We start from the raw sequence: 12,224 nt of genomic DNA, 5'->3' as shown, positions 1-12,224 counted from the left end.
CACCGCCACCTCTCCATAAATCCAAACTCGATATATTACTATATATCCAATTATTAAGATCTGTCATGAAAAACACATTCCTCTTGTTTATAGGAACTATCCGCATCCACTTATGAAGTGTGATAATATCCCAACCTACTGCAAGCTAGTTCCGCATCACCCCAAATAAATTGCCGTTGAATATGTTGAATGTCATCCAAGCATGTGTTAGGGATCTTGGAAGACATCATATTATAATGGGGACTGCTTCGATAACACTTTTTGCTAGAGTTACTCTTCCCGCAAATGACATATGATTTTCTTTCCAAATTGTAAGTTTAACATTCACTTAATCTATTAGGAATTGGAAATCCATTATTTTAGGTGCCCTTCCCAGGAGAGGCACTCCTAGATATTTCCTAAGATCCCATGTTTCTTTAAACCCAAAGATGTGAAGTAGACGAGTTCGAAGACTTCTCTCAACATTCCTTGAAAAGCTAATGCTGGTCTCTCTTGACTAATCTCTTGCCCCGACATGCGGAAAAAAATGTTTAAAGTATCTAGAACACGTATCATTTGTTGCTCGCTAGCTTCACCAAACAACATCAAATCATCACCAAACATAAGGGGAGATATCACATGACTATCTTTCCCGGCTTTAATCCCTTTCCAATTTTTATTTGCAACAACATGAAGAATAAGGTGGGATAATTTGTTCATGCATAACACAAATAAGTAGGGTGACATGGGTCACCTTGCCGAATTCCTCTATGTGGCTTGAAATATTTAGCTATTGTGCCATTCCACTTTACATTCGTAATTATGTTAGTCATTGTGTGCATGATTACATTCACTAAATTATCTGGAAGTTGAAGCTCCACCACAATCCTCCATATGAATTCCCAATTTAACTTGTCATAGGCTTTCGAAAGGTCAACTTTGATAGAAAACACACCTCTCTTGTCCCTCATCTTATGCATGGAATGAATCATATATTTAACCACTATAATATTCTCATGAATGTTTCGCCCTGGCACAGACTCAATTTGAAATGGTGAAGTAAGTTTCGGAATACATTTCTTCAGACGCTTAACCACATTTTTGGTAATTATTTTGTAGTTGGTGTTACACAAAGATATAGGTTGAAACTGCTTAATAAACTCAAGATTTTCTACTTTGGGAATCAAACATATGTCAATTTGGCTCACTTCTGATATAATGCTTTGCTTATTCCAAACTTGTTTGACAAAATCACATATCGTGCCTCCTACAATCCCCTATGATTTTTGATAAAAACCCGCTAGAGAAGTTGAATGTGTGTGTTAATTAACTGAACGTAGGACTGGAGTTCATCAAGAAGAAGGGGTGGGTTGAAATGAATTTTGAGCCTTATATCTTTTTGTTTCAAAAACCGTGAACCAGAACATGTTACAACCCTTAAAAAACCTAATTAAGGCAGAGTTTATTTTGAAAGCATACTACAACAAGGTTGTGTTAACCTGACTCCAAAAGATTTATGTTAATCATCTTTGTTGATCACATCATCTTCATACTTTGAATGGTTAGATCAGCATGGTGCCATGATCGTTCACTCTTTCATTGTGTCTCACTATCATTTCAATAGTGATTGATTTCAAAATTTCATAAGAACTGCATCAAAATTACCATTTTTGAATGAACAATTTTATTTGCAAGTCAGCATTTAGCATCAAAGGAATCCCAACAATACAGAGTCATCCAATTGAGGAACTTGATCATGTGAAAGAAGTCCAGACATGGGGAAAGTCACCTGAAGAGCTCAGCTGAGTCCAATTCTCCAAAGGTCGGTCAATCAGAAGTCTACCACTCCAAGAGTCGGTTAGCCAGGGTCAGATCGCTTTAAAATTTAAACATTGGGGAAGTCACCCCAAGGTCTTATTGTGAAAAGATATCTTCCAGACTCCTTGTGAGGAGAATGTCTTCAACGACTCAACGAACCGGGGCAAGATGAGCCAAAGAGGGGCAAGTCATTTCCATGCCTTAAAGCTGCTCAAGTTTATGCCATACATATGCAACTAATGAGTTTAAGACGAGTGTCGGAAAATCATGTTGTCACCCCATCAACTAACCTCTTTCCTTTTATAAAAGGAACTTTGTTGCAAAGGGACGTTCCATCCATTACCCATCACAGGGGCAACATTTTGGAAACCTTCGAGTCTTTGTGTAAAGCATTCTCATGCATTAATCATGTCGTTTTGCTCTAGCGTTAAGCCAAGCATATCATCTCATTCGTCGAGCATATACCCATAGAATAAGAAAAATTAACATCAAAAACCAGTTCTCGTCTGGTAAATCATTTGAAAGTCAGTTCTCGTCTGACAGTCAGTTTTCAAAACACCAGTTCCCGTTTGGTAGCATTTTCTTGAAACCAGCTCCCGTCTGGTAACCTATTTTTAACACCAGTTCTCGTCTGGTAGTATTTTCTTAAAACTAGTTCCCGTCTGGTGACCAGTTTTAAACTCCAGTTCTCATATGGTGGCCTATTTGTAAACCCATTCCCGTCTAGTAATCTTTGCTCAGAACTAGATCTCATATGGTAGCCCATTTTTAAGTCAGTTCTTGTCTGACAACAAATCGAAAGAAACCAGTTCTCATCTAATAGACTATCTGAAAGTCAGTTCTCGTATGACAAACATAAATAAGCACAAAAGAAAACACCAGTTTCCGTCTGGTAATCTATGTTTTAACACCAGTTCCCGTCTGGTAATCTATCCTTCAAGTCCAGTTCTCATCTGGCAGTTCATCTTCAAAAGTCCAATTGATATTTGGGGCCCTTGAACCATGGTTTGGTCTTCATTGGCATAAAATTCCATCTTTCTCTAGCACATTTAGAGATTATACTTTGTTTGTCTTGATGTTTCCTAGAAAGTTGTTGGTGTGACTCTTTCATTGAAAGGAATTCCCCAGAAGATTTGATGACATTCTCGTAAGAAAATCCCAATATATTTTTGTGTGGATAAATTCCTTGTCAAGAAATCTCCAGAATCTTTGACTAGATAATTTTCTTGTGAGAGATATCCAGAATTATCAAGAACATTCTAAGGTGTAGTCAAGTCATGTTTGAACCTGTTGTTGAACCTTTCCTTGAATCATCTAATGTTTTTGAGGTCATGTTTGAACTTGTTATTGAAACCTTTTGATTTTTCTAGCGTTGTCAGGTCATGTCTGAACTTGTTGATGAAACTTTTTGAATTGTCAGGTTATGTATGAACCTGTTTGTTAAGTTTTTTCTGAATTATCGGGTCATGTTTGAACCTGTTGTTGAAATTCCCTTTGTTTTCCAGTGTTGTCAGGTCATGTATGAGCCTATTATTGATATACACTATTTGAATTTTTCCACGTATTGTCAGGTCATGTCTGAACCTGTTTGATTAAACTTTCCTTGATCATTTAGTATTGCCAGGTCATGTTTAAACCTGTTAATGGAACCTTTTGATATCCTCCAGCATTATCAAGTCATGTATGAACTTGTTGATGGAACTTTCTTTGTATGTTTTCCAGTTTTTTCAGGTCATGTTTGAACCTGTTAATGAAACCTTTTGATATCCTCTAGCATTTTCAGGTCATGTATGAACTTGTTGCTAAAACTTTATTTTTTTACAGTGATGTCTGATTATGTATGAACCTGTTGTGGAAACTCCTTAAATATTTCAGTGTTGTCAGGTCATGTTTGAACATGTTATTGAAACTCTTTGAATATTCCAACGGTCAGGTCATGTATGAACCTGTTGTTGAAATTCTCTTTAAATGTTCTAAGTGTTGTCAGGTTATATCTGAACTTGTTGTTGAAATTTTCTTTGAACATTTCTCAAGTGTCATTAGGTCATGTATGAACCTGTTGATAAAATCTCTTTGCATACTCCCCATTGTTGTCTTTACTCCAGCAAGATTGTTATCCCTAACGTGTTTCTACCCTCATTTTTGTTTTATGTGGGCCACCTTCACCCTTTGTATCCACCATCCCCCACATATGTGTCTTTCATCATTCATCCATCATTCAGTTAGGGTTCATATCATATTGCATCATGTCCCTAGCAGAATCAAAATCATTAAATAAAAAAAACGAGTCATGCATGCATGCGTAACATATCATACCATGTCATATGTATTCAGGATTAAAATTCGGGTCTTCTTAGTATTTAACTATCTCCCATCACAATCATATGAAAAAAGACATTCTTCATATTTTTTGGTTGAGGATATTTAAATAGGGGCAACTATCATACCTCAATTTTGTCTGGGTATTTTAAATTCATCTGATACATGTCCATTTGTCAAGTTTTGCATTTTTAACCATATGCATTTTTATCATAAAAAAAGTCACCATAATCATGCATATATGTATTATAGTAAAAAAGTCAACATAAAGTCAACATTTGACATGTTGAAGAAGTTGACTAAAATTGCATTTTTTTTCATTATGCATTTTTAAAAATAAATTCATGATCATTTAATTTATCAATAAATATCAATTTGAATTTTATTAATCATTTTCATGCATCATAAAACAAAATTAATATTTTTAGAAGGTCCAAAATATATCTCATTTATTACATCATTATTTCATACATATATTACATCATTATTCACTATTTAATTAAATAAGTTTCTAGAAGACACTCACACTCTTTGCATAATTCGTAAACTATCATTTCTAGAGCATATAAATAAAACCATTCTCATTCACAAATCTCACCATCAATCATTCACAAAAACTAAGTCAAAACTCTCTTCATTTTCCTTCAAGTTCTTTCTTTCTTTATTGAATTTTATTTTAGGTATGCTCTTATACTTGTCATTTATTTAATTCTATCATATTTTTATTCTTGCTTCATTTATTTAGTACCTTAATCATCATCATTTTGCATGGAAATTCAATTGATTTTAAATTAAGAGTTGAAAAGTGTTCTTAAACCTCCATGAGCAAAAGTGATTAAATATGATTTAATTTTTATTTATTTAATTTTCTTTGAATTATTATTCTTGCTATACTTAATTAGTACATTAGTCATCACCATTTTGCATGAAAACTCAATTGATTCAAAATCAAGAGTTTAAAGTGTTTTTGAACCTCCATGAATAAAAGTGATTCAATATGATTTAATTTTCGTTTATTTAATTTTATTTGCTTTATTATTCTTGTTGCACTTAATTAATCACCACTATTTTGTATGGAAATTCCATTGATTCAAAATCAAGAGTTTAAATTGTTCTTGAACCTCCATGAACAAAAATGGTAAAATTCAAATTGATGTTTGTTTTACATAAATAATGTATCAAATGGATCCCCAACATCACCCTGAGCATGAATCCATGGTTCGTTTGTCATGAGATTTAATAAGATGACCGAATCAAGTAAATATATGCTACTACGTTTTTGTTAATTTTTTATTTTTATTGTTGTTTATTTGCTTGTTCTAAATATACTATTTTGTTCGTGAGATCGATGAGATAAATTTTTATTATTTATTTGCTTAATTCTGTGAAAATTTGAAAAAGTTATGGTGTGTTTACGTTTTCGTTGAAACTATTTTTTTTAATATTTTTGTTGCTACGGGAATATTAACCAAATATGGGGTTGGGAAAGATGGAGTCTTCCACACCCCTTAATTGTTTAGTGCACTCCTACAAGACTCCCTTCTTTGGGCCCAGAGCATTTTCCTAACTACACCCCTAATTTTTAGTTTGTCTTTGTCTTTTGTATATTTTTTATTTATTATTTTCTTATTATTACTTTATTTATTTGTTTTTGTTTTGTCTTTCATTTTTTTTTGTTTTTTTAATTCTTTTACCTCTTGTATTGATAGTGTGTCCCCTCCCTTTTATTATTTCTTTTATCTTTTTATTTTTATTTTTATTATTTGCTTTATTTTTAGTTTATACATAATTTTTAATCCAAAAAGATAAAATTACTCTTAAAATTAACTTTTCAAAAAATACAAAAAATCAAAGGTGTTTGATCAACATCAAGTACATTTTTCAAAATTACACCAAAACCTTTCCAAATCAAAATCAACCGCTTAATATTCATTAACCTCCACAAATAAAATCAATCATTTGAAAAATTCAACTTGGTCAACATCAAGCCATTTTCTTTAATAAGCACCTCAAGCCATTTCTCAAACCATTTTATTTTCATATCACAAACAAAATGCTTGATCCAACGTCAAATTCATTTTCCCAAATCAAAATTTAAAAATACTTAATTCTTATTAAATACTTTTACAAATAAGATGGAAAAGGAATATGGTGGATACCACGAGCTCCAGAGACCAGGATTTGAGATGAATATCTCGCTCATTCAAGCTCTTGCCATTTCTAAAAACACATCCAACCTTTTTCATAAACGAAAGGTATTTTGTCTCAAGACGATGCAAAACAATGTTTCGTTCACTTGAACGTGTGAGTAAGCTTGCGACGTTGCCCACGAATGTTGATTTGTAAATCATTCGGTCGTGATGCAAACTTTCCCTTCTCCACTTGTTTTGGGTAGCCAACAATGTTTTCGTCGATTGACACAAAGTAATTTTCGCTAAAATCAACCAAAAAACAAACATTTTGTACCCAAAACTACGTAAGCCTTGAGTTCTCTATTCTACTCGGAGATATGTAAGAGCATGATTTGTAAATCTTGCAAGACCCATTAATAAAAAGTTATGTTTAGTTCTTTTCTTCCCACATTAATAAAAAATCCAAGAACATTTTCTCTTTCCTATTCTTCTTCCTTTTTTAATAACTTGAGAAGCCTAACATTTCTAAGGTAAAACTAACGCGCATAACTAACCTAATGGTTCCCGTTGAGTACAATAGATGTGATGGATGCTAATATCTTCCCCTTGCGTAACCGACTCCCGAACCTTGATATTGGTTGCGATGATCATATCTTATCATTTCTTTTAGTGGTTTTATTGATATTTTCTCTTTCCCTCTTTAAGAGTAAATAAAATTCGATGGCGACTCTGCTAAGTCCATCCTGCGAGCGTGCCATTGTGCTTCGCTAAGTCGTATTCTTATTTTTCGAGGTGCGACAGATACATCTACCTTCCTTCTTCCCCATTCATCTCTGTAATATTTCAGTATGATGAAGTTGCCGAAAATGAATGGTCTATTTCTTTAACCTTCTTAGTGCTCTTTTCTTACAAATCTTTTTCATCTTTAAATTTCTCAAGATTCAACTCAGGATTCGCTTGTGTCTGCTCTATCAGAGCCATTGTTCAATATTTTGCTGTTATTATATTTAGAACATCACACCTAGAATAAAAGAAACATCACACCTAGAAATATTCAATTTAATGTGTATAAACTTTGTATATGCATCATATTTATTATTTCATTTATATTTTGTAATTTTAGTAGCGACTCATTGACCAGAACCACGTATCTTTTCATAAAATCATAATCATTTTATTTTTTTTAATTTTTTTTTATAAAAACCCTTCTTACTTATACTTCTTCATTTTTATTATAAGTAACTCTCACAAGAAATATAGTTATTATTGTATAAAAAAGAGATTTTTTTTTTAATTAATCTTTATTAATATATAAAAGATAGATTTAAAAATTTAAAAATAAAATAAAATAATAACATTAATTGATACGTAAAACAGCTTATAAATTAATACAATATTTTTTGAATTAAATATATTTACAATCCTCCTAAATATTTTAAATATCATTTTTAACCCTAAAAATATTCCCTATAAATAATAATTCTTCTAAGAATTTTCATCCACACTTTTGATCTCTTCGACAATTTAACAACGGTTTTACAATTTAGCAACAAAATTAACAATATTTTTAATATTAGAGACCAGAAGTTTGAAAAAAATTTAAAAGACTAAAAATAAAATTTAAAATATTTAAAAGAATCACAATCATATTTAATCATTTTCATTTCATATATCTTCTTAAAAAACAATGAACAGAAACTAGCATGAGTCCCTAGGTTCGAGCACACAGATTTCAACAATACAAAATGTCCACTTGGGGAGATTGAGATTATAAGAACAATGAAACAAATAAAGATCACGGACATCAATGGAGGAAAAAAAATCATGTAACTCAACTGTTGAGAGGGCCACAAAAACCACCTGGATCCAAGATATGGAGCCTTCAAGTGTAAAACCAAATGCATCTACATGTATTTCCTTTTCCAACTAGGAGTAATCTATAACACTAAAACAACTTATAAAACTATAAATACCATAACCTAAAATAAGGTAAGACTTCACACACATTTGCCATTTCTATTTCAGTTATCAGAAATGACAGATGCCTAACGCATATATATACAGCAGCATCAGGATGGATCAAATCGAACAACGACGCATGTGATGTTGTCGGAGCTTCCTCGACTATAAGCTTCTTTAATTAGTGCTTTAGATGCAGCTTCTGCATCAGTGATATTTTGTACTAAAGACACCGCCTCCTGAAAAAGGTAGAGACTGCATAAGTAAACGGAGACTTAGCTACGCACTTTTCAAAATACTTCATTATTCGGTAAAATTCATATAGGTCTAACTCTCGATTTGTGGAGGCAAGATATGAAAAGTCTCACATTGTTTGATATAACATTCCAAAGGCCATCACTAGCTACTATTAAAAAATCCACGCCTTCGATGTCTTCCTCCTAAGCCAAAAGAGTGGTACAAAGGGAGGGATAAATTAGTGGACATAAGATGTATCAGAAAATGGGCGATCAAACTTAAGATTTTAACCAACCTGAATTTCTGGGTCGGCAACAACATATGGTCTAAGAAACTTGTCTCCAAATGCACGGGAAACGGCAAGGACGCCACCGACCCTCCATGTTCCTGGATAAACCAGCAATAGAGTAAGTTATTTATTGTAATCATTAATTTATTATGAACCATATAAACAAATGGAAAAATCCATATGGGATGAAATTTACCTGCCCATAATACGAATCCCCCAGCTTGTTCAATCCTTTGACGCTCATCAGATCTATCAGGTTTGTGATCAATAGACAAAGGAACAGCTGCATAACACATTTGTATCGGTGAAAAGAAAAGAAAAACACAAGGATGAAGATACAAAACTATTAAGCTTCTTCGGCTGCTACGTATAGAAGCAATTTGTGCATAACTTGGCAAAACTGTAGTAACCAAAAATCAGTGCTTGACAAAGGCACCAACCTAAACCAGCTCTAGAAGCAACTACTCGGGAATCACCAACATTTGCAACAAGAATTCGGTCGCCTAACAATACAGCTGTTGATGCAGTGGATCCAGCATCCCTTTGATGTCCCTTTTCCTCATTGAGGTAATCAACGTCTGTTTGTTTGAATGCTTCAACTGTGAAAAGACAAATAATTAAACATAATACAAGTTCATATTTAGACCATCCAGGTAGTAGACCAAACCAAACAACTATAATGTGATAAGATAATTTCACGACGTTCTATTATTTAACGCAAATGAAATACATACCAATAGCTGTCTTAGTGTCTTTGATAAAGTCGGGATGGCTACTCAAGTTTTTGAATAAATTATTTCTCAGGTATTCTGCAGTCTGTGAACCTCCGTGGCCTACGAAGATGAAAAGAATTAAATTTAAAGAGGTGCATGAAAATGAAAAGAACACATCAATATGAAATAAACTGCATTCTTTTCATTTTTGGTATGGAATTGAAAGCCATGATTTTATCAAATCTTAAAAGGGTTTGGTTGGTATATCATGGATTTGCACACTCCCTCATTTATGATGCTCTTATACCTCGTAACTGAACACTAGACCCCTTTCTCATCAAATTTCAAACTAATCCAATGCCCCGCCATAAACCAATAGCATATAGGAAAAAGCTCTTCCAATGTGAGCTCATCTATTAAGTTACCAAGGGATGTCAAACCTCGAATTATAGTGCGTTACAGATCATGATACACATTAAATCATACCGACAGTTAATACTCAGTACACATTTACTTTTTCGGCTTAGAAACCATCTTACTTTAAAGGAGTCTTATCATTGAAAATCGTCCTACGACGAAAAGAATCACACCAACAGAATAAACCGTAAAAATATGGGGAAACAAATAGGACAAAAAAAGTTAAAGCATTAATTATAAGGGGTACAAAACAAAAACCTAGAACATACCATCAAAAACACCAAAAAAGGCAACCATTTGACCATCAACCTCTGATATTTTGGCCTCAAAGAAATCCTCCATTGAAGCTCTTTTACCCTTAAAACTGGAATATCCATAGCTGATCTTTCCATTTCGACTTCCAGATAAAATGCTAGGGGAAAAAATGCGATTTACTTATTTTCAGTTTTAGATATTTGAGAGTTGAAGGCAAAAATATAAACACATAAAAGGATGGGGGTGGCATTCAGAGGCTTTGATGGCTTTATCCACCCCTGGGATTCAATTGGCTTAACCACGGCTTATAATGCCTTTGGGTGCAGCACTTCAGCCCCTAAAGCTAGGTGTGGCTCTGATAATATTGCACATTTTCACTGTTGTAACTCCCTTTAGCTTTTGACCCGGAAGTATGCACTAAACACTTGATACAACACAACAATTTCATAGGTCTCGAATACTTCTTTTCATGGAATTTAATAGAACAATTGCTATTGACAGTTAATAATAAACAAGCAATTATGTCATTATCAGGCTTTTCAATTCTATCTTCCCTATTTAGATAAGATTATGGTACATATCAAATAGCATTTAACTCGGTGAACATTTCCCAAATAATCATACGCTCTGCCTTCTTGACTTGCGAACTCACTATATCACCTCTACCTATTTTTTACATCTTACTTCCCTATTTTGCTTTCCAAGCTATACATGTCTTTTGCAAGCATAGAATTAAAGTAAGAAATCATTTTGATCGCTTATTTATTATCCTTCACTCTAAATTTGTCAATAGCATGCTATAGTAGTGCTATAGCGGAATAGCGTAGCAATGGTAGGGTTCGGAGCGACACTATCGGTCCACGAGCCGCTTTCAACAATAGTGGTTGTAGTGTTCGCTGATTGTGGCCCCAAACTGATATTGCAGCCGCTATCGCTATCCACGAGCCGCTTTCAACAATAGCGATTGTAGTGTTCGCTGATTGTAGCCCCAAACTGATATCGCAGCGGCTATTAGAGTTTTGGGGATAAATTCCTCAAATTCTTTTTTATAAACTGTTGTCTATTCTAAACTGATAACTAAGTCATAGATTTGAAGACATTTTTCAAATACACCACTATTGTGATTGTGATAACCTACATGCAAACCTAGGTGTCTGACACCGAGTTATGTAGTTCAACCACTTTCGTTATTATCAATGTCTAGTGTCTACCTGTTAGTGTTCTACTCGGTTATGAACCACGGACACCGGAAACACGACACTAACACAGATACACCTTTTTTCGAGAAGGTTTCGGTGCTTCAGAGTTACTCGGTGTCAGTTCCAAATTCTACCATAGTCAACATATCATATATGATAGCTAATAAACACAATATATCAATTGTTCAACTACAACATTACAATACAATTCATCCTTATTGCAAGTTTACTAATTACTCATAAAAACTAAACCTCACATTTTGACTTAGTTATCTTAATTCTATGCATATCTTAATAATTAATGATCTAATAGCATCAATTAATCAATCAATTTACGAGCACAACAAACGCAGCAAGAAAAAACTCAATTAATAACAAGAAGCAAAATACTGAGAGTGAATGAAGTAAGGAATCAAAATAAGCACCTGATGCCGCCACCGCTGGAGAGAGAATCGTGATTTCTGTAAGAAATCACAATGTTTGAAGGTGCCGGCGGTGCGGGGTGACTTTTATCGACGGCGGTAGTGGACGCGGCAGCATGTTCGAGGCAGTCGGTGTCTGAGACCATTATATTATTTACTTTGTTCCCCTTTTCATCTCTTTTACTCCCATTTCTTTTCATTTTATTTTTCTCTTTTCTAATGTAATTTGTTTTATCAAATTAAAATGTTAATTTATATATTTTTGTCTCACCTCATAAAAATCAATTTTAATATTTTTTTTTCAAAACAGATTTATACGTTCGAATTGAATTTGAGTATGGAATAATGTTAATTTTTTAAGGAGGATTTTGATATTCATTGTGATTTTCTTTTCCTCAAGAGATTAATCTCTAGAGTTACGCGCATAAATCAAATTTATTAAGAATTTCCATTACACTTTATGAATTTCTCACAATTTTTATGAA

The 12,224-nt window shown here is 33.4% G+C and overlaps 1 protein-coding gene across 1 annotated transcript; it reads right to left on the bottom strand.

Annotated features, from left to right (window-relative positions):
* Window positions 1–8,056: 8,056 nt before the first annotated feature.
* On the bottom strand, window positions 8,057–11,943 carry LOC127098125 (probable protein phosphatase 2C 11). The gene is made up of 8 exons (XM_051036630.1): window positions 11,743–11,943; window positions 10,133–10,275; window positions 9,468–9,566; window positions 9,174–9,332; window positions 8,930–9,016; window positions 8,740–8,831; window positions 8,576–8,647; window positions 8,057–8,446 (listed from the first exon to the last, which is right to left on the bottom strand). The coding sequence occupies exons 1-8, from the start codon at window positions 11,937–11,939 to the stop codon at window positions 8,318–8,320; spliced, it is 978 nt and encodes a 325-aa protein (XP_050892587.1). The 5' UTR covers window positions 11,940–11,943; the 3' UTR covers window positions 8,057–8,317.
* Between the last annotated feature and the right edge of the window lie 281 nt (window positions 11,944–12,224).

Source organism: Lathyrus oleraceus, chromosome 6 (genome assembly GCF_024323335.1).
Source record: "Lathyrus oleraceus cultivar Zhongwan6 chromosome 6, CAAS_Psat_ZW6_1.0, whole genome shotgun sequence".
In the NCBI taxonomy this organism is placed as follows: domain Eukaryota; kingdom Viridiplantae; phylum Streptophyta; class Magnoliopsida; order Fabales; family Fabaceae; genus Lathyrus; species Lathyrus oleraceus.
The sequence above is the reverse complement of the archived record's forward strand: the minus strand, read 5'-3'. Positions and strand labels throughout refer to the sequence as shown.

Coding starts and splice junctions, on each gene's coding strand:
- LOC127098125 (XM_051036630.1), bottom strand. CDS start 11,939: ATGAAAAGAAATGGGAGTAAAAGAGATGAAAAGGGGAACAAAGTAAAT. Junction 8,832..8,929: donor GGGATTCGTATTATGGGCAG/GTAAATTTCATC, acceptor TGGTTTATCCAG/GAACATGGAGGGTCGGTGGC. Junction 8,648..8,739: donor TTGCCGACCCAGAAATTCAG/GTTGGTTAAAAT, acceptor CTTTTGGCTTAG/GAGGAAGACATCGAAGGCGT.